The sequence below is a fragment of the Rhinolophus ferrumequinum genome, chromosome 4 (assembly GCF_004115265.2).
Source record: "Rhinolophus ferrumequinum isolate MPI-CBG mRhiFer1 chromosome 4, mRhiFer1_v1.p, whole genome shotgun sequence".
NCBI classification, from domain to species: domain Eukaryota; kingdom Metazoa; phylum Chordata; class Mammalia; order Chiroptera; family Rhinolophidae; genus Rhinolophus; species Rhinolophus ferrumequinum.
In genome coordinates this window covers 89,378,129-89,400,604 of record NC_046287.1, presented here as the reverse complement: position 1 = coordinate 89,400,604, position 22,476 = coordinate 89,378,129, and the positions used below count along the sequence as shown (strand labels likewise).

The 22,476-nt window shown below is 39.0% G+C and overlaps 1 protein-coding gene across 1 annotated transcript in view; it reads right to left on the bottom strand.

Annotated features, from left to right (window-relative positions):
• Window positions 1–11,874: 11,874 nt before the first annotated feature.
• Window positions 11,875–22,476, bottom strand: part of SUCLA2 (succinate-CoA ligase ADP-forming subunit beta) — a 42,503-nt gene continuing 31,901 nt past the window's right edge. Inside the window, exons 7-11 of the mRNA XM_033104672.1 lie at window positions 21,534–21,695; window positions 21,296–21,438; window positions 16,770–16,890; window positions 16,215–16,303; window positions 11,875–12,672 (exon numbers count right to left, since the gene is read on the bottom strand). Coding sequence (XP_032960563.1) covers window positions 12,598–12,672; window positions 16,215–16,303; window positions 16,770–16,890; window positions 21,296–21,438; window positions 21,534–21,695 — 590 coding nt within the window. The 3' untranslated portion in view covers window positions 11,875–12,597. The remainder of the gene's footprint in view (window positions 12,673–16,214; window positions 16,304–16,769; window positions 16,891–21,295; window positions 21,439–21,533; window positions 21,696–22,476) is intronic.

Below are 22,476 nucleotides of genomic sequence, written 5' to 3'. Positions count from 1 at the left end.
CTCCAGTCTCAAAGGGCTCCTTCCTCTCCCTCTCCTTTCACTTTTTTTTTTTTTTTTTTTTGCATTCTTTCCTCCCCCCACCCCCTTTTTTCCCTTTCGAAACTTTCAATCGCCTTCAGACTTCTTACATTTGGACCCGAGGGGACCTGCGGAGGTGTCTCTCCCGCCTATAAAGAAAGCCTAAAGGACCGCGCAGCAAACAGACTCATTGAAAATTCCGCACGGCTGACGGGTGAACTCCCTTCCCTTCGGGATTTCAATCCCCACCCCCACCCCATCCCCGTACGACCTCTGTCTCGCCTTCACACAGGCCAATCTCAGGACGCCGAGACTGCGCAGAAAATTTCGGATCCTGAAAGGACAGTTGAGTCCCTCTAGAGAAACTCTCCGGGAGCGCGGGGGATTTAGGGTCCAGGTGGCACCTCGTCCTTGGAGCGTCGCCGCTCGGCACCCCGCTGCGAGCGGCCAGGTTTTACAGTCTGGATTTCGTGGTTTGCTTTCTGTTGTATCCCCTCCGCACTTCCTAGAAGACGTGCTGTTAACAGAGCCGCCCCTGCAGACTTTGTAGAGACTTGGGTCATTATTGTCCTCGTTCAGGTGCAATGAGGAGGCGCCCCTTATCACTTTCCCCCCACTCAGGACTATGCGGTTCCCGGAGTCCTGTGAGGTGCCTTCTCCATCATTGCCTGGGAAGACACCAAAGGGACCCGCTCCTTAGAGAAATTTTGGTCCTTTATTATTATCACTATATTGGTTGACTTCGCTCACATCCTACTCTCCATCTCTCTGTTCTGCTTTTTTTCTTCCACCAAGTTGTAAAAATTGCCCGCCTAGAAATAGGTCAATCCCCTGGACGTAGATCAATCCCCAGCCTAGATAAGGTTTCCCAGGCCTGGACAGTTCAGACAGTTCTCTCGGTGGCTCCTCACTCTCACCTGACCAGGGATACCTCTGTAGATTCGAGTAGTGTCACTTGATTTTTCTCTGTCACTGAACCATGGGCTAGCACCATTTTAGGTGTCCTGTCCCTTTCTGATCTCCCTTTCCACAGATTTCATCTGCCCATTTGAGAAGAGGCTCTTTGGAACCAGAGATGATTCAGTAACTTTGTAAGTGCTAAGAATAGGAGTGTTCACCCTTCTGCAGGTCCACTTATGATTGGACACCAACTCTATGTTCAGGAACTTGGCAAAAGGATCTCTTACAAGATTTTTCTAACTCTCAGTAACTTTCAAAGGCTTTACAGATAGCAGAAATGGAAACACAGGCACCACTGCCTGAGGCTGAGGTAACTGAAGGCGGGGGAAGCACTTTTAAAAACACAAGTGGCTAATCTCACAAGCCAGACGCCACCCCTTTTTCCCAGCCTCCTTAAAACTGCCAAGGGCAAATGAAAAATCTGAAGTCCTCTCAACAATTATTGGTAGTTCTGGTTATGTGTATGATCTCTGGTATCTGTGTTTTTGTTTTATATATGATGTGGTGCTTTTGCCTCCAGATGATATTACCAGTTTATAATATTTAATTGGCTTGAACAAAATTAAGTACTTATATAAATTTTTTAAAAATAATAAATAACAAAAATTGACTCAAGTACTTTTCAGGATCACATGATCTAAGAAAATATTTGATACTAAGGCTGGATTAACTTTTGGTTAAATAGACATGTCTTTAAAGTTATTCACATTAAATATGGTATCTTTTGTTTTACCTGGGTTTACCAAAAAAAAAAATAGCTTGGGTAACAACTGACTTTAAAATGTCATGGAGTTATTAAAATATAATTAACAAATATAACTAAAATAAAAGTTAATAAAACTTTCAGTAATAATTATGGTATAATTGCTTAAATGTGATTTCCCAAAATCTTTTGGTAACTTTAAACCTTCGAGTTTCACTAAGTTAAATGATAAAAATTATTAAATATCTAGATATTTCAAAATAACATAAAATACTAAAACATTATTAGATAAGTGTGAGTTCACCTAATTTGGCTTCTTAGTACAGAAAAGCTAAAAGATACATTAAGATCTGTTGATGAATATCTCTCATGCTTTATTAAAAATATGTTTCTAAAAAAATTATAAATATATTGCCAACAAATGTCTATGTTTCTATATATTCATATGAATACAAATTTATGTATTCATAAATATGCCAGTAAAAATACTAATTGCTTACTTTTTAGTTGTCAGTAGAAATTAAGGTTCTAAGGGTTATGAATTCTAATTAATATGAAAGGAAATCATGTGTTTCAGAGAAGGAAGGTATAAGGTATGGAGATACATTTTTGAAGGAATTGAAAGAAAGTAGTTTGTCATCAAGTTGATTATTTCTGAATGAGTAAGAAGAGACAAACTAAGAAAGTTGTACATTTGTGAGGAAAAAAATTTACATATGGTTAAGCTATACAAGATTAAAGTAAATATAATTAAGTAAATAAACTTAAATTTCAAAAGTAAGTTGATGCAAAATTAGAATTGGTTTTTCTCTCTCATAAATAAGACAAAGTTTCTTAGACTATTGGTCTGCTACTGGCATTATGAAAAAGTTTTCTGCCTAAAAAACAAAGATTATGTGTCATCAAAATATTTTTTTGTTGTTGAACTAAGGATATAAAAAGAAACCACAGTGAGACTGGTAGGAGGAACAGAGACGTGAAATGAGCTGGCCCCAAACCTCTATATGGCGGTTGAGAATCAGGAGAGATATCTCAGCCACGGAGGTACCCCCCAGAGGAGCCACCGACCCCATCCCCAAACAGACTCCCCAGCCTGGAGTATTGGTACAAGGAAGAGGAGACCCCACAACATCTGGCTGTGATAAACAGTAGGGATTCCAACCATCCAGATGGGACGGAAGGCTGCAGGAAACCCAGACGTCCTCTTTAACAGCCTGCACACAGATGCATTCACTTGCAGACACTCACCTTGGGCTCCAGCCGAGGGACAGTGACTCGGGGTGCGTCAGAGGCATATGGGGGTGGAGGGGTAGACTGAGGTGTGTGGCTTCAGTAGGAGGACTGGAGGACAGTCAGCATTTTCCCGGTGAGAGGTCCTTCTCCCATGCAGCTCGCAGGTTGGCGTCATCTTTCCTATATTAAGCCCAGCCCCAGAAGCCAAACCTGAATCTGATTGGCCTGGTGAGCGATGCTGCTCCACCCTGCTGACTCAGCTGGGACCCAACCTTACCCAACTCTTGCACAGCTGGAGGCACTTTCTCTGCAAGCAGCCAGCCTTACCTGCATTGCACTATTTCCTGGAAAACTATCAGAGTCCACAGGCCCCAGGCCAGTGGCAACTGGCTTCAGTGTACTCTGAGACTTTTGCTGAGTAGCTCCAGGCTCAGCACTGGCACCAAAACATAATCTATGTTAACCTGGTGACCACAACTCTTCCCACTATAGTGACTACCTGAGACTCTGCCTCACCCAACTTGCATACTACACGAGGCTTTATCAGTCACTGAACCTTCAGGGAACCAGCAATTGGCAGCATGCCTTGGGGTGTCCTGGTGTTTTTGCAGAGCTACTTCAGGCCCGGTACTGGTGGCAGCCATCCTCGGTTCACAGCATGGCCTCTCCTATGTGCCTCCAGTTTTAGCACAGGCAGCAAACAACCATAGATCACTTTGTAGCTCCTACCAGCTAGTCCCCAGCCAGTCACAGGCAGTGGGTGACCTGAGCCCCTCACAAGAGGCCCTAGAGCAAACATACTTGGAGGTTGGCTTCAGACCACAGCAGAGCACCAACCAATTAGCTCCACACGTGGCACACAAAAAGAAAGGATGGTCTCAACAGGCACAAGAGCCCCCTGGGGTGAATACCATTGAGGGGGGTAAGCCTCCCACACAGCAGCCTGTAAACTGCCAATGTGGCCAAACCCCACAGCCAATCAATCTGAGGGCCAATCCTACCCACCAATGTGCCAAAAGCAATCAAGACTCAACTGTATCAGGAGGGCACACACAACCCACACAAGGGACACCCTGGAGCACTTGGAGCCGGTGACCAGGGAAACTCTGTCAGGGCTCCACGGGGCACCTACTACATAAGGCTCCCAGCCAAGACTGGGAGACATAGCAGATCTACATAATACATAGAAACAAACACAGAATGGCAGCCAAAATGGGGAGACAAAGAAATATGTCTCAAATGAAAAAATAGGAGAAAACTCCAGAAAAAGAACTAAACAAAATGGAGGAAAGCAACCTACCAGATACAGAGTTCAAAACAATGGTTATACGGATGCTCTGAAGCGAGGTGGGGACTCCCCAGTCTCCAAGTCGATATTGGCAGAAAGGAAAAGTGATTGATGTTGGAGCCTGAGGCCCCCACGGCTCCAAGGAAAGAAATCTCCATCACCACCAAAGAGCCTCGAGTGATTTTGATGTGGCATGTTAAATTCTTACTTGACACGGGAGCCACTTACTCTGTTCTAATCCAGTTTATTGGGCCTCTATCATCCAAACTTGTCTAATTACTGGGGTTGATGGCAAGCCTAAGACAAAGAGGTTCACAACCCCCATTAATTGTACTTTAAGAGATTATATATTCACCCACAGCTATTACATTACAGGACATCTCCATCTAGTCCACCTCTTCAGAATTAAACCAACTTCTTACTAGATACAAGAGATCGCAAATTCCAGGTATACCAGTGAACCTAGTGGACCTCACATATGTCTTATGTAGCCCTAGAGTAGCCCTAGCCTACTCTTATGCTGACAAGACTTTTGGACTCTTGGATTCTTAAGGTTTCAAGGAATAACAGTCACTAATTATGTCACCGAGACATGATGCAAATGAGCTATAGGCTTATTACTAGCAGAAATATGGACAATTGGTCTCGCTTCCCTTGGGGTGGATTTGTCTACCATGAAGCCACTCTTAAAAAATTTAACACAGGCCTTAGAAAAACTAGCTACAAACACTGGAAAGGCTCTTAAGGAACCCAAGACCTGATTAGATTCCCTGGCTAATGTCGTTATGAACAACAGGCTAACCTTAGACTGTCTTCTAGCAGAACAAGGAGGGATTTATACAGTCGTCAACGGGACTTGCTGCACATATATTAACACATCAGGGCAGGTCAAATTAAAGATCCAAAAGATTTACAACCAGGCCTCTTGGTTATACTGCTATAACCAAGGGACCCATCCCAGTAGGATTTGGTCAGTGGTTAAAATTGCTCTCAGCTGGTTTTTAGTTTTTTTCAGACCCCTAGTAGCTTTAGTTTTACTGTTAATATTTGGCCCATCTTTTAATCTTTTTAACAAATTTGTATCTTTCAGGCTACAACAATATCATATGAAGATAATGGTCTTGCAACACTTCCAACCTGACAACCAAATGTCAATCACGTAAGATTGAGTTAGGCAAAATGATGGCACATACATTGTCTTGTGCGTGCAGCCATTAAAAATAATGTAGACCTTAGACACCATGCCTAAGTGTTTACTGAAGAAAAGCACAATGTGGAACATTATATATAATATGATGCCATTTACATAAAAGTATATTCATATGTCTGCACATATGCTAATATGTAGAGAAGACCAGAAGAATGTTTACACACTGTGAACAGTAGTTGTCTCTGGGTTCTGGCATTGCAATTGACTTTCACTTGTCTTTGCACTTTCTGTATCATTGGTTTTGTTTGTGTTTATTTTTACAATAAGTATGTACCATTTTCACTAAAACAAAGGTCTCTTTTTCCAAAATGATGCTAGCTTCATCAAACACATATATCAAAAACAGAATAAGAAGATGCCTTTTCTGCTTTTGGAACTGCTCATCGGAATCATCATGAACTATTCAAGCTCTGTCTCTAGTTTCCTTCTTATAAAAGGTCCATCTCCTCACCCTGACCCTGTCACTCTGAACTGTATGATTGCCAGGTCTCGACAGGTGTTCAGTCAGCTCCTACCAAAGACATTGATGACGTTAGTGTTCAGTTAGCAGGACATGAAACTCAGGCCACTCTGGCCCAACTCGCTGAACGATGGATTTCTGTTAGCGTTCACCAGACTCTAGGACACATGTGGCTTTTTGGATGTGTGGCAGTTGCTTCACAAATTTACAAAGCTGTGAATCCCATAATGTGGACTACAAACAAGTCAATGCTGAGCCTCTGAAGCCTAGATGTCTGTTAGCATCTTACTTCTCATGTGTGTGTTTACATCCTCTCAAAGTGGATGTGGTGGGGTTATTCTCAGTCCTACTCCAAATGTGATCTGTGGACCAACGACAATCCATAGAGTTCACAAACCGGCAACACAATAAGCAGATATTTAAGAGAAAGCATTTAGAAACCTGTATATCAATTTGAAGGAGCAATTTTGAGCTGTTGAATCAAAAAAATAAAAGGATTAGGTCTTACATGTTCTATGCTTTTTTATGCTTAATTTCTTTGCTTAATTTCATTTTTCTAGTAGTTGTTTTTTATTGCATGTTATAAAAGACTCAGTCCATGATGGATTAGAAATTTTTAAATTTCTAATTTTTAAAAATGGCCCTTCACCTCACTTTGAGGAGAGTTGGCTTATATAATTAATATACTGCAGTATGGATGTGTCAGTGTATTAAGTTTCCCATTGCTGCCATAACAAGTCACCATCAATTTAGCAGCTCAAAACAACACAAATTTATTATCTCACAGTTCTGTAGGTCAGAAGTCCCAGGGAGCTCGTCTGGTTTCTCTGATCAGAGTCTCACGAAATCAAAATCAAGGTGTCAGCCAGCTATGCTTTCATCAGGAGGCTCTGAGAAGAATCTCCTGCAGCTGCGTTCCAATGGTAGCAATATCCAGTTCCTTTTGGCTGTACGATTGAGATCGCCATCTCCTTGCTGGCTGTCCGCTGAGGGCTGCCCTCAGCTAAAGGTTTCTCTCTGGTCTTTGCACATGGACTCCCACATCTCAGACGCAGTTCACAGTGCACCAGATTCTTCTCACACTTGGAATGTCTCATCTTCTCCTTCAGCTATATCTCTCTTGCCTCTAGAGACTGTTCTCTGCTTTTAAGGGATCGTGTGTTTTGACTGAGCCGTTAGCCCCTGAATATTTATATCCCCCCCCCCAATTCATATGCTGAAACCTAATGCCCAATGTGACAGTATTTGGAAATGAGGCTCTTGGGAGGTGATAGATCATGAGAGCACAGTCCTCATGAATAAGATTAGTGCTCTTTATGAGACCAAGCGAGCTCCCTCACCCCTCCTACCATGTGAGGACACAGCGGAAAGGGGTCGCCTATGAACCAGGAAGTGGGCTCTCACTAGACTCTGAATCTGCCTGTGCCTTGATCTTAGACTTCCCAGCCTCTGTAACTGCAAGAAGTAAATTTCTGTTGTTTACAAGGCTGTGATGGTTTGTTATAGAAGCCTAAATGGACTAAAACAGGCCTAGAGGGATAACCCAGGATAATCTCCCTGTGTTCAGGTGCACAGTTTTAAACACATCTATAAAGTCCCTTTGCCATGTAATGTTACATATGCACAGGTTCCAGGGACAAGGGTGTGGACATCTGTGAAGGGGCCTTATTCTGCTGACTGCAGACAGAGTACCGTGAAGTCCAAGAGTCCTTCACATATTTGCTTCTTCATGTAGGGAACTAAAGGCTAAAGCCAAAGGAGTGAAGGCGATGATGGAATGACAATGGAGGGCAAATCAAACTGTAAGCTGACTGACTGGATCCTGGGAAGGTGGGCCCTTCCCGTCTCATTTTTCCAGGATGGCTGCTCACTGAGTAAGACACACCACCAGTGAGGACATCAAGTGAAGGAAGGCAAGTAGGGGTGGCATGCATGGCAGGGCTTCCTCTCCACTAAACACGAAGGGGAGTCAATATACAGAAAAACAATGGACACACAAGATTTGAAGAAATGAAAAATAGAAAGAAGCTGTTTACTTGTGAAGAAACAAAAAGTTGTCCATGGTCTTATCTCCTTCTGAGGCAAAGTCATGAATAACAAAGGTCCTTGAATATATTCAGAGTGGAAGAAAAAAGAAGTTGACAGAGTTAGCTTTGTGACAGGAGAACAAAAACTCCAAAGGATTCGATGCTGAGGTAGTAGGTCAAAGCCTGGCACTCAACGACCCATGGCTTTATTATCTCAAGCCACTTCTGTGTCATCATCGTGCACTCCATCTCCCAGCTTTCTCCTCTTCAGGTTGTTACTTTGGACACCAACTTTTAAATCATTATTATTTTATCACTTCACTTTCACCTCTTTGTTTTAAATCAAACTTTAAGCAAAAATTGATTTACCAACCTCTTATATTTTGTCATTTTATATTGCAAACCTCTGGATCTTATTGTTTTTGTTTTTTTAACAACTACACGATAAATTACATAAATCTGAAAATTGATTTTTTCCACAGGACTTTTCCTACCCCTTTATATTTCAACAGGACCAAAGAGCATGATTCTAATTACAGGCCTGCACGTCTGCCCCATGGCCTGCTAACATTTACATCCATAATTTTAAAGTTTCTTTAAATAGAATTATTTTGCCAGACAGAAACAACTCACCAAAATATTAACAGTGTCAATATCCTGCTGGGGTTGAGTATTGGTTTCTTTTTTGTTTTTTGCTTGTTTTCTCCCTCAATGTGTAGATTTTAAAAATTCCATCTGTTTCAAGTACCAGTATCTATCACGCTTACTATCCTAGCTTCTGCAACTGTAAAGTTGATATAATAGTCAAAATTAGTTCCAATCATCCCCCCTTTATCTGCAGGGGACATGTTCCAAGTCACACAGTGGCTGGCTGAAACGGTGGACAATATACCAAAAGCTAAATATCAATGGTTTTTATACATACATACCTGTGGTAAAGTTTAATTTATAAATTAGGCACAATATACTGTAATAAAAGTTATGTAAATGTGGTCTCTCTCTCTCTCCAGTAATGTTTATATTTTTCAATCCAAACCTATTCCTGAATCTGTATAACCGTGCCTTACTTCAATAAATGGCTTGGTGTCTCATTTTGACCCCTGCTGAAGTTTTCATGTAGGTTCCATGTTTTTCAGCACAACACACTGCCATCAACTAGAACTCATTTGCTGATCATGTTCCACCCACAAATGTAATGCCTCTTCTATCTTAACCAAGCACTTATCACACACTGTGCCTGTAACTTTTGCAGTTTATGTGACAGCAAAACTAGCACAAATTTTTCTTCACAATTTCACTAAGATTCGTTCTTACCACAGATATTAGCAAACTCAGCATAAATTTTTTTTTCATTCCTTATTAAGTAGAGAACTTTTACCTTTTTACTTAAAAGAAGCATTTGATGGCTTCTCTGTGGCACATCCGAATTGCCAGCATCACTACTCTTGTACTTTGGGGCCATTAAGTAAAATGAATGTTACTTGAATACAAGCCCTGTGATGCTGTGACAGTCGATCTGATAACTGAGGTGGCTACTAAGTGACCAAAGGGCAGGTAGCAATGGGCAAGTGACCAGCGTGGATACACTAGACAAAGGGATAATTCACATCCTGGGCGGGACTAAATGGAACGAGAGATTTTATCACGCTACTCAGAATGGCTTGCATTTTAAAGTTCATGAATTATTTCTGGAATTTGCCATTTAATATTTCAGACCGTACTTGACTGTGGGTAACTGAAACTGTGGAAAGTGAAAACTCAAATGGGGGTGGGAGCTACTGTATATTCAATGTGGAAACTGGAGTTTATATGAATCTACTCAACTATAACTTGGAGAACTCAAATGTTAGTGCGCCTTCTTCACAGAAATCAGGTCAGGCTGTCTGGAAAAAGCATCAGGCCTGTATAAAAAATATTCATGGGTACATGTGTGCTTGAGGGATGAGGTGGGAGGGTGTATTAAGTAGCTACCATCCAGCTGTTGGAACTCGCCATTCTTCACAAAACTGTGACTCCCGCCTCTGCGAACACACTGTAATCATTCTAACCATTTGATCCTGTTTCATTTCCACTGGATCCTTTTTAGTCCTCATGTTACTTCTCACGTAATTGATCCTGTTGGTCCCTCCGACCTTGAAACATTCTCTCCTTGCCCAATAGTCACACGCTGCTGCTTAACATTTTGGTCACGGACAGACCACATATACAGTCGTGTTCCCATGAGATGATAATGGAGCTGAAAAACTCCTATCGCTTATTGACATCAAAGCCATTCTATTGTCGTAATACAATGCCATTACACACTCTCGTATTTGTGGTGATGCTGGTGTAAACAAACCTACTGCACTGCCAGTCATAGAAAAGTACAGCACATACAATTATGTACAGTACATACTTAGTAATAATGACTGTCACTGGTTTATGTATTTACTATACTATACTTTTTATTATTTTAACTGTACTCTTTCTACTTATAAAGTTACCTGCAAAACAGCATGCCGTTACGCCAGCAGCAGCTTCATATATCTTGTGTTTATTGCAGCTTTTGGTTGTATCATTTTCTCCTGAGCTTGACTTAGTCTTATGTTATTTTATAAATTTAGTGTAGCCTAAGGGTACAGTGTTTATAAAGTCTACAGTACTGTCCCCTAGGCCTTCACATTCACTCACTGACTCACCCAGAGCAACGTCCAGTCGCGCAAGCTCCATTTGTGATAAGTGCCTTATGCAGGTGTCCCATGTTTACATCTTTTATATCATCCTTTTACCATACCTTTTCTGTGTTTAGATGCACAGTACTTACCATTGTGTTACTATTGCCTACAGTATCCAGTACAGTAACATGGTGCACAGGCGTGGAGCCGAGGAGCAATGGGCTGTACGATAAAGCCTCGGTGTGTAGTAGGCTGTGCCATCCAGCTTTGTGTGAGTGCGTGCAGTGATGTTTGCATTGTGACAGAATCGCCGAAGACACGTTTCTCAGAATGTATCCCTGTTGTTAAGCGACACATGACTGTATTATGCACAAACAGGTAACTAAAACACTAATATTACCAATAGTCTGTGTTACACCCTCTCTGAAATACCAAGCATTGTTTTTAATTCCTGACTAAACCCAAACTAATACAAATGCCAATCTTTTCTAAGTCAATCATTTTCTGACATTCTTTGGAATTAATTTTTTTAAATTAAAAGCTAAAGGCTTGGACTTTTAATTATAACTACCACAATTTTAAATGGTTTAATGGCTTTGATTTAATCTTTAATACAAGCAGGGAAGATAGGTAAGTAGATAGGTAAGCAGGCAGACAGACAGATGATCAACAGACAGATAATGATATATGTATGGTTGTTTAAGTATGTATTTTATATGTTCTCTCTATATACAATAATTTCTCTGTCTGTCTCTCTCTCCCCCCACTAAATAATTCTACTGAGGATGAGAAAGGAGCTAAGGAAACTGAGGTACACTACAATTGAGAAACTTGCCCATACTCATATAGCTAGTATGTGGTGGAGCCAAGATTCAAGCCAGTCTCCTTACACATTCTGTACTCACAACCTGGGCTGTGCTGCCTCTCATCGTACACACATCTGCGCACACTTGAAGAACATCAAAATAAGTAGAAGTTCTCAAATTCATCAGTATGGTTACATAGTCTACTGCTTGGCTGATATTTCCTTCATGGTATTTCCACTGTTAATAAATATCAACTGTTCTATGCAGTGAACAAAAGGTCAATACACACACACACACACACACACGGACACAAAGGACGAAGTGTTTTCTTTGGAGAAGGTACAAGATGGCACACACCTAAACAGTAGAATGCAAGTGAAATATCTGTAGGCAGCCTTATAATATATATTGTCATGCCCCAGTACATGATCTATACATCAGCTCCTAGAGGTATTTAATGCAATGATGAACACACCACCTTCTACTGTGTTTACTGAAAAAGAAAAAAACATTAATCCAAATCGCATTGGGAGATTTTTATTAACTTAAGTTGACATTGTTAATTTTGTCTGCCAAGTCCTTAGGAAACATATACTTTTATTTGATACAAACCTATATAGGTTCTTCTCAACAGCACAGGATCATGAGGACTTGCAATTATCGGTGTTTTGTAATGATTGAAACAATCTTCAGATAATTAACAAATTACTTCACTGAAATACTTAAAAGAATATTCTGGGGAGTGTTTGAAAGCTCTGTTTATAAATAGTGATTGATATATTTAGTTAGGTAGTTGGTGTTGAAGATAAACACTTCTTATATAAAACATTGTTTTAATACATTGCTCTGCTAACAAGGCTAGTTATTAGATATATTTCTAACACTAAAAAGAATAAAGCTTTATCTTCATATTTGTCTTATTCATGAGACATGTCAACGAACAGTGTTGTATCCAACAATACTAAGCTGTCATATTACAAGTGACATTCTGTAGAAGTGAAAAAGAAGGCTGCAACCAAAAAACACTGGATAACTGCATTACATGTTCTTTATACAAACAACCCACTCTCAACAGTAGAATTAAATGCAGACCAAATGCTTTGAAAAGTTTTGATGCCTAGATGGTGATTACAATCTTCACACACTAAAGAGAAAATGAACAATAATAATATAGAACACAGTATTTTTTAACGATTATAGCGCATTTAACACCTTCAGCCATCCACTGGGTTCTCAGATCAGATTGGCAGCTGAAATTTCACATCCACCTGGGCTTGCTTGGCTAAGCTCACTATTTCAGAGAGCTTTACAACCTGAAAGGAAAAAACAAACCATCTTTGTCTCTATTTTCACAAAAACATAAATCAGAACTATTGGTCAATGTGAAATTAATGCACATTCAATCTTTTTCATTTAAATCATCAGGGCTATTCTGACATCATTATACATCACTTCACACTCTTATAAGCATTTGCCACTCAAATCTGACACACTTCATAACCCACACTCCAATACCTTCAATAATATATATAAAATCTGAAGGTACTGAATATATATATACATATATGTGTGTGTGTATATATATATGTGTGTGTGTGTATATATATATATATATATATATATATATATATATATATCACTTATGTATAAGCCTCTCTTTTATTGCCTAAATTTTATCTATCGTAAAGACAGAAACAGTGAGTATCTTAGCGGGATGCTACATAATGCAAACCACATCTAAGTTTGTTAGTTTGTTTATTAAAGTATACTATCTTAACTTACAATACTGGGATAGGAGTTTGGGTCTAGCAGTTAGTATGCTACTTTCTATCAGTAAGTTAACAATCAACTTGAATTCCAATGTTCTCTCTATAATCTGTCTGAGAATATCCAGTTGGTACCATACAAAACATCATACAAATTAAACATGTCTAAAACCAAATAACAAATTCAGCTTCTCTTCTCCCTAGTAGAGTTGTTAAGAGAAGGTTTTAAAGTTAGGAACTTTGGGTTCAAATCCCACTCTGATACTTGTGGTCCTGAATAAGTTAATTTACCTAATCTCTGTTTCTTCATCTATAAAAATAAGATTATATCATCAACCTCATATTAAATGAGGTAATAGTTGAAAAGCCTAGCATTGCAAGCACAATAAATACTTAATAAATGGTAGCAGCTGTTAATATCATCAATATTGTCGTGATTTCCATAATTTCCTAGTCAATACAAAAAACACTGCAGTCACAACTTAAATCAACTGTTCACTTTTATCTTTCATGGTCTATTTGATCAAGTTCCTATTGATTCTTCTCCTTTCTTTCCATGTCCACCAAGCTTTTCCTAATTCAGGTTCTTATTGCAAACAATCATAACTTCAGAGAAAAATCATAACTTTCACCTCACCTCACACTAATTATTGCCCTAGCCAGACCACTACTATAGCTCCCTTTTCCCTTCAACAATTTATTCCATATCTCAAAGTCAAAACAGGCTTTCTGGAACACTTTCTCCCTACCATTCCCTTGTTCAAAATCTTAATTTAAACTCAGGATTGAGTATAAGATCCTCTATCTCAGAATTTTATTTACTAATAGGTACTTTCCCAGAGTATGTCCCAAAGAAGGACGTAAAATTATTCTTATGAAATGATACCACATTAACTCAACAAATCTCAAAAGCTTATTATTATTGATTAAACCATATAGCCCCAAAGAGTAGTCAATGAAAATATCTATAAACGTAGGTGAGAAATAATCCAAAGTTCTCATTTAGAAATATCTCTATACCTACTACGGAGTGTATGCCAAGATACAATGATAATTAAAAGAAATGAGGTAAAATATATGTGACAAACATATAATGTGGGAAAGTGGACAGATATGTGTGTGTATACACACATACATACATGTTATTTATACATGCATACATACATATATATTTGCTTTTTAAAAAAAAAAGTGGAAGGATGAACCAAAAACTTCTTAAAAAAAAAAAATAAGCTGGTTTCCTATGGGGAAGGAAGAAACAGGAATAGGTATAAAAGTTAGATTCTCTGAATATACTTTGTTTTATAGTTATGACTTTGGAACCATGTATTTATATAATACAAAACAAAACATTTTTAAATAAAAAGCAATTCCTTTAAAAATTAAATGACAGATCAAGCTGGGATAAAACATACAGAGAACAATTTTATGTGAATTTTAAAATCTAATAAGTTATGAGAATACGTCACATGACAGAAAGAACTGCACATACAAATCTTAAACTGCTTTCAGTAATCATATTGTTGGTATTATTACTGTGTAACTGTCATGTCTGCCCTGAGGGACAAAGTAAATGAGTATTTATATATATGTTAATATAGCATGTGAGAAAGGAGAAAGAGATATGAGATAAGAAAAGACTTGTACTACTGCGTTCGCACTGGAAATATCAGTACGTACTCATGTATTTATCTCTTAAAAAAATACATACTTTCCTAGATTTGCCACTTAAAAAGCTTAGAAACAATGAACAACCCAGTAGCCCTAAGCCCTTAGAGCTCAAATTGTGGTCTCTAAATATCATTTGGCTGATTCCAGTCCAGAGCCAGAAATGTAGAGATGAGCCTAGAACGGCTCATCATACCAGAAAGCCTATCACAAGGCCTGTGAGAAGGACTCAGGAGTCAACAAGAGGTTCCCACTGACCAAAAATGGGATTAATTTGAGCATCAATAAAAATTACTGAAATGGACTGAACCACATCAAATATGTTTAAATCCACTGAGTTCAACATGACATGCACGTGCGTGCACGTGTGCACACAAACACACACACACCCCCCTCTAAAAATAAAAAATAAGAAACAAGCCAGGGTCACTTTTGTAGGACAAAATGGAATAAACTCATTATTTTGAAAACTCATCAATAAAAGCAAAGAATCAAGTAATTATCTTGTTTTCCCTATGCAAAATTTACTTCACGATAATAAACAGTTGACATAAGGGAGGTTGCACTTTTTATAAGTATTCCATATAATAAAGAATGACAGAATTAGAGTATCACCACTTTGTATAAACAAAATATTGGATCTAAGCTGTAACTGTCAATGACTAACAGTATCACAAAAAGAGAAATAATCTGACATTATATACTTTCTTATGAAATTACACAACACCAACTATAAAATATTCTTGCTCCCTGTTCCCAAATATCACATATATGATCAAGCCTATCAACTGAACTACCAGTTTACAGGAAATACTGTGCCTGAGGACATCCCAGGGATACAATCATTAACATCTAGACTATGGCAACACTGAAAAAGCACAGCTTTTTCAACAAATAAACTCCAGAAAAGGTTTAAAAAAAAATAAAAGTAACATTTTGCAATGGATAGATTTATTTTGATCCTAATTCTAACAAAGAACCTAGACAAAATATACTTGAGAGAATCAGGGAAATTTCAACACTGACTAGATTATTTTTTATAGCATATACTTATAATTAAAATAATTATAATACCACTATTGCACCTGAAACAAGTAACAATAATTCCTTTACATCATTGTCAATACCCTTATCTTTTATAGATACAGGATGACAGGTATGAAATGAGATAATGTCTGGGATTTGCTTCAAAATAATCATGGACAAGGAAGGAAGTAGGTAAGAATACAGACGAGACAAGTTTGGGCATGAGCTGACAATTGTTTACGATGGGTGATAAGGTACATGGTGTTCAATACTCCTAGTATTTAGCAGAAACATTCACTATTAGCAGTAACAGCTGGTTCATTTTAGAATCTAAGTGTTTATAAATCCTTCATACACTTTGCGAATTGGTCCTCAGAGTAACATAGCCTGTTTACCATTTTAGCAGCTTCATCCAAGTCATCACAAGCAAGAATTTTAAGTCCACTGTCCGTTATCAGAGCCTTAGCATCATCAACTCGTGTACCTGGAAATGAGTTATGCAAATACAAAGATGTTTTACATTTCTACACAAAATCATTAAAAATGTTTGTCACCATACACAAATGTGAAATTTCCACATAAGAGTACTTCTATAATTTAATATAATACATGTTCTAAACCAAAGAAAATACTGTAAAAACTTACGAGTTACCTGGGGAAATACTGTGCCTTACCCTATCAATGGTAATTCAGGCAGGTCAGAATTCAAGACAAAGCACAACAAATAAGCAATGTATCAGATCATACCAAGCAAAATTATGGACAATTTTGTTCCAATGTTAGCAATTTTTTTAAACCTAGGTTGTCAAAATTTCCTATCATATAATACTTTCATTTAAAACATAGAGCTACATGAAAATTACATTTTAAAAGAACTGAGCTCCTTGGAATTATAAACTTTTAAGCAATTAGAGTTCATGGAACAACTGCAAGCTGGATGTTACACTCACCTTGTAACCGTACCACAATAGGTATTTTAATTTCCAAATCCTTGACTGCCATGACTATACCCTGTGCAATAACATCACACCGCATGATTCCTCCAAAAATGTTGACCAGAATAGCCAGTACCTGTGAATAAAATGTTTTTAGTAGATTAAAATTTTAAAGGAATCAGTGAGCATGTGTCCTTCCTTCCCAAGAAAATACTAGGATGTGTACCTCGTGATAAAAATTAATTCCACAGAAACACTTTCAGACCAAACAGCCATACCCGCTCTGTGGCTCGTCACTGACGTCTGTGCAGTCGACCACACACCGGACTCATGTTCCCTCCTTGGGGAATCCCAGTGCCTGGCTCATACTCTCTTCTCTCCTGTCCCATATGAAAAAGACCTCCAGTTTCCACTTACTTTTTCCTTTATTAAACATAGCCATTCACCAACATGACTATCCCAGGTCACGTTGTGAGACAATGTCACATGCAAGATCTCCATCCAACTCAGGGCTCATGAACTATCATCTCTTCTTCATTATCCCCACCAACTCAATCAACTTTCACACAAACTAGGCCCTCAGACTCACGCAGCTTCTGTATGCCCACTCCTAGCTACACATCACATCCAACCTCAGGGTCTGTTTGGGTCAGCATTCCTTTATCATCACACTGATTATCTGAATTCTATCTCTTCTTCTATCCTTTACCAAAAAAAAAAATATATATATATATATTTTTTTGATAAAGAGGCTTAGTTCATTCTGCTACCCCAGAGCTTCTCAAACAGTGAAATACAAATGGGTTATAGACACCAAGACATTGTTCCCCTCAACCTTCAGGGCAGTTAGGAAAGTTATGGGAATAGCTGGCACCTCTGGGCCAGTGGCCTCTGACTACCAGCAACCTTCTCCATCTACCTCCTACGTCCCACTGAAATACCATTTTCTGTGAATGCCATGACATGAAAAAAGATTGAGACACACTGAACTATACTATGCATTCCTTATCTTTACCACTATTATTTCTAGAAATTATAATGGACTAGAATTCATAGTGGACTCTGGCACTCTCTGTCTCCCTCTCTCCCACCTCATTCTGGAGAGCTGCAATACGCACAAGGCATCATGTAACATCCTAGCCTTAAAGTTACAGGATCTCTACCATATCTGTTACCTCTAGTCCATTTCAACTAACTACTACCAAGGAAAAATCCTTAACTTGACCAGAACGAGTATCTCTAAAATACCAAATGTGTACATCCCACTCTCTGCTCTACCTCCTCTCCTTTCATCGTTAACACCTTTCATCTCTAACTCTATCAAACCCAATCTTTTCCTCTTAAAAACCTCTAGTCCCTAACCCCTTTCCAATTTCCCAGTCTGCCAGCTCTCTACCAACCTGACTTTCCTCACCACAGAGCTGGAACTTCTGACTGAGCAATTCAGTGATACCGTCCTGTGCACCCTCAATTCTCTAGCTAGCTCAGTCTAGCTACTCTGCCGTCCCAATTCACATAATGCATTCTTGGATGCTTCCAGCCTGTTAGTGTATCCACTCCAACTTCAAGAAAAAAGCAAAACAGTAAAAACAAACGGGAAAAACCACCTTTGAATACTAGCATAACCTGAAGAGCAGGTTATAATCATTCATCAGCAATCCTTTCCTTCATAGTCTGCCTTGCACCTTTCCTCTCTTCAGGAGCCTCCTATCCCACTTCAATTTTTAGCTCATGATCTTCCTCTCTCCAGTAACACCTCCAGCTAGCTAGAACGAGCTCATCTTCTTGGTCTTCTGAACAAACAAGCGAGCAAACACACTGCACGGCTCTCCTCAACCTTACCTCCATTGAACCGCTAGCACTACGTCCTTCTGTGCCTCTCACAAAACACCCCTGAAGCGTACTCGCTCCCGATGTCTCCACTCCCTCATTCCCAGCCACCACTCAGTCCGTTACAACCCGGCCTCCGCCTGGCCCCTCAAGTCCCCAATCGTCTCCTTCAGTACTTCTACCTGATTGCTCCTGCAGCACCTGACACTGCTGCCCCTCCCCTTAATTCTCAAAACTCTTCACCCTGGCCTTGCCTTGTGTCACCGCTCTCTCCTGATCTGGAACTACGCCCGTCAGTTTGTTCTCTCTCTTTTATTATTTTATCTCTCCTTCTTTATTCACTCCTTCAGCACTGTGAGGGGAGAGGGAGGTGAAGAGCCAGGTTCCATTCTCGGTTTCCTCATCTCACTCGTGGGTCATCTCACCAACTCCTAACATGTCAACTTCTCTCAATGCACTGAGGACTCTCAAATATACATCCAACCATTACAGAAGTATAATGTCTTTATAACTGTCAACAAGACAGTCACCACAATGCAAATTTAACACATTTCTTCAGAAATCCGTATTACTCTCCTTTGCCTCTGATGGCACAAAGGCACCACTACTCAATGATACTCCCCTCCCAAAAGGCCTAACCAACCACCGGCTGGTTAACCTAACTAACCCCCCTCCATGCCACCCCCACCCAAAAAAGAAGAAAAATGAATTTAATGATTCTATCGCAGACACGCCTCTAATAAGGTTTCTTTGCTTTATTCTTACTGACACTGTCAGGCACCTCTTCATCTTTTTGAACAATCAGGTATAACAACCAAATTTATCTCTCGTCCCAGTGCCTCCCTACTCTCCATTTCACCTCTACTAGCAGGGGTACCTTCGTTCAAAAACATAAAAAGGTATAGATATATGTTTTTGTGTATGTGCTGGAGTCGGGGGGTTAAATTCCAAACTTCTTACTATAAATACAGGGATCTTCACAATATGGGCTCCGTCTGCCGACATGAGCTCCTGTCCTCCATCCCAAGAACACTACGTTCTCACATATAAGCATCTCACCATTTCTTCAACTTAGGGGCCCTCTCTGGACTCCATGCCTTTGAGTATTTTCTTCCCCTTGCCTGACTCATTCAGTTCTCAAGACAGCTCAAGGTAACATCTGTTCAGTGAAGGCCACCCTGATTCTCCCAGGTCCAGGCTGTCTTCTGTTCATCCACAGCACTACATTCAGACTAGAAACGCCGTGAGGGAAGGGACCAAGTATTTCCAAATCCGAGTGCAGTGTCCAGTACAAAGTGACATTACATGTGTACAGCTGCATCAGTGCTTTCCACACTGGCGCCCTGGGCTTCTGGCCGGTTTCCAACTCGAAGACCCTTCAAGTCAGTCCCTAACACTGGGATTCCTCATATGCTTTTCTGCGTTCTTGGACCTAGGCCCTGAAAGCCATGCTTAAAAATACAACCAGAATTCTAGTTCACCTTAGTAGGTACTCAACAGTTAGATAATGACATAATGCTCTGCTTTTAGAGGTTATGCCAAAAGAAGCTATAGAAATATAGCTTCCAATAAAATGTTTACTTTTTCAAAAATAATAACAAGGGAAATAAAGCACATTTGTGTCTCATTTTAGTTTAATGCTCTTTATAAAATTCAATATGGTAAATAAGTCTATAGGCTCAAAGAGAAAGAACAGTAAAATATTTTTAAAACAACTCTAAAGTCTAACAACAAATACAAATGTATACTGCCAGCATCATCAGTGATGAATAATTATTAATGAGCTGTGCACGTACTGAGCATTACGCCAGTCCCGGGAGAGGCAACAATGAGGAAGACATGATCCCACTGATGAGGAATTCTCAATCTAAATTCATAAGACTAGTTTCAGGGAGGCCACCACCTTATTCCATAAGCCTTACAAAATTGGCCCCAGAGTAGATATGCTCCTTAAAAAGTGTTTGTGATTGATAATATGTAGTATGTCTTTGGGATAATGATGCTTCATATCCCTTATATTTTGATAATCACTTATAAAGTCATACTTCTATATTATGGCATATCTACAGATGACAGATTATATAAACATTAAAATCAGTGTTTTAGAAGAATATCTTAGTGAATATAAAAAGTACTCAAAGTACGTTAGCAAAAAGAAAAAAGACTCAAAATATGTACATTAAAAGATACATATATAAATGGGCAAACTATATGGTATATGAATTATATCTAGAAAGATATATATATATACAGTGTGTGTGTGTGTGAGTGTGTGTGTGCACGCACGTGTGAAATATATAAACATGAATAAGTCTTGAAGAAAACAGATCAAATCAATAGGAATAAAAGTTATCTCTGGATAAAACTAAAGATGATTTTCTTCTTTTTAGCTTTACAGACTACACAGATTTCTGGGCTTTTGTGGTCAACTAATATCTTCATGAATTTTTCCATAAGAATGTGCTTCCATGCCAAATCACTACCATTTATAATATTATCTAACACCATCTAATATTTCATCATTTTGTTTTCTAAATCACAATGGAAAACTTTTTTCTGTAGTTAACTTTTATTGCATTGATTTCAGCAAATGTTTCCAAACTAATGAGGGCTTCTAAATTTTAACACTCAACTAGTGTAACAATCACATCTACTAATTAATCAAGTTACTTCTCGTCATCCAAATTCTGCAACAGGAGACCTACCCTTACCTTTTTATCTGAAGTGATCAGCTTAAATGCTTCTGTTACTTGATGGACTGTGGCACCACCACCAACATCAAGAAAGTTGGCTGGAGTCCCTCCATGAAGTTTTATTATATCCATTGTTGCCATAGCCAAACCAGCACCATTTACTATCAAGAGGGGAAAATGATTTGTATAAGCAAAAGACACAATGAAAACAAATTAAGCTTAGCCAATGCAGCTCTAACATAAAAACACATGGTACCTAGACAGCCTATATTCCCGTCTAGGCCAATATAGTTGATATCTGCCTTAGCTGCATCTTTGTCTCTTTCATCTTCTTGGGTCCAGTCTTGTAGGTCAAAGATTTTCTTCTGGCGATAAGCTGAATTAGAATCAAAATTGATCTTTGCATCCATACACAGCACTTTGAAGATGAAAAAAAGAAAGAGACCTTAATTTCATGACAGATACAATAAACTATTCAACATTCAAACATTCTTTACTTTAGGAGAAAAACACATTTTGTTACTTTATTGAAAATATTTCAATCTATGTTTACAATGGATTCAAACTGTTTCTTGAAAAACAGTATTTGGGAATTGAAACTGTCCATCAAAGTTACTGGATCTACATCTATCCTAGGCAATAAAGAGAAAATAAAACCCTCAAAAACATTTTTAATTGCCCAGAATTAACTGTCCATGCTCCTGGCTAAATCCTTCACTTCCGCCCTCTATTCTATTCCCTCTCACCTACTCAAAGACACTGCTCCAGCAATTCTGTCTTTCCCGCATTATAAATCCCCTCCTTCTACTGGCTAAATCAAGGTTACTTGCAAAAATACTGTTCTTTCCTCCACCTTAATAAAAAGAAAGGGAAAAAATATTTTAGCCCCTACATCCCCCTTATTGTTCTTTCTATACAGCAAAACTCATGGAAAGAGTTGTCTGTTTAAACCAGGGATCAGAAAACTATGGCCCATGGGCCAGATTTGGCTTTGCCTATTTTTGTATGGCACAGGCCGTGAGCTAAGAATGGGTTTTACACTTTTAATAGGTTGTGAAGAATAAAGGATGAGAAAGGACGAGGGGGCGGGGGAGGGAGAGAGAAGGAAGAGGAGGGAGGGGAAAAAAGCAGCAGCAACTGAGACCATATGCAGCCCACAAAGCCTAAAATACTTTTTATCTGCCAACCCCTGTGCTTAT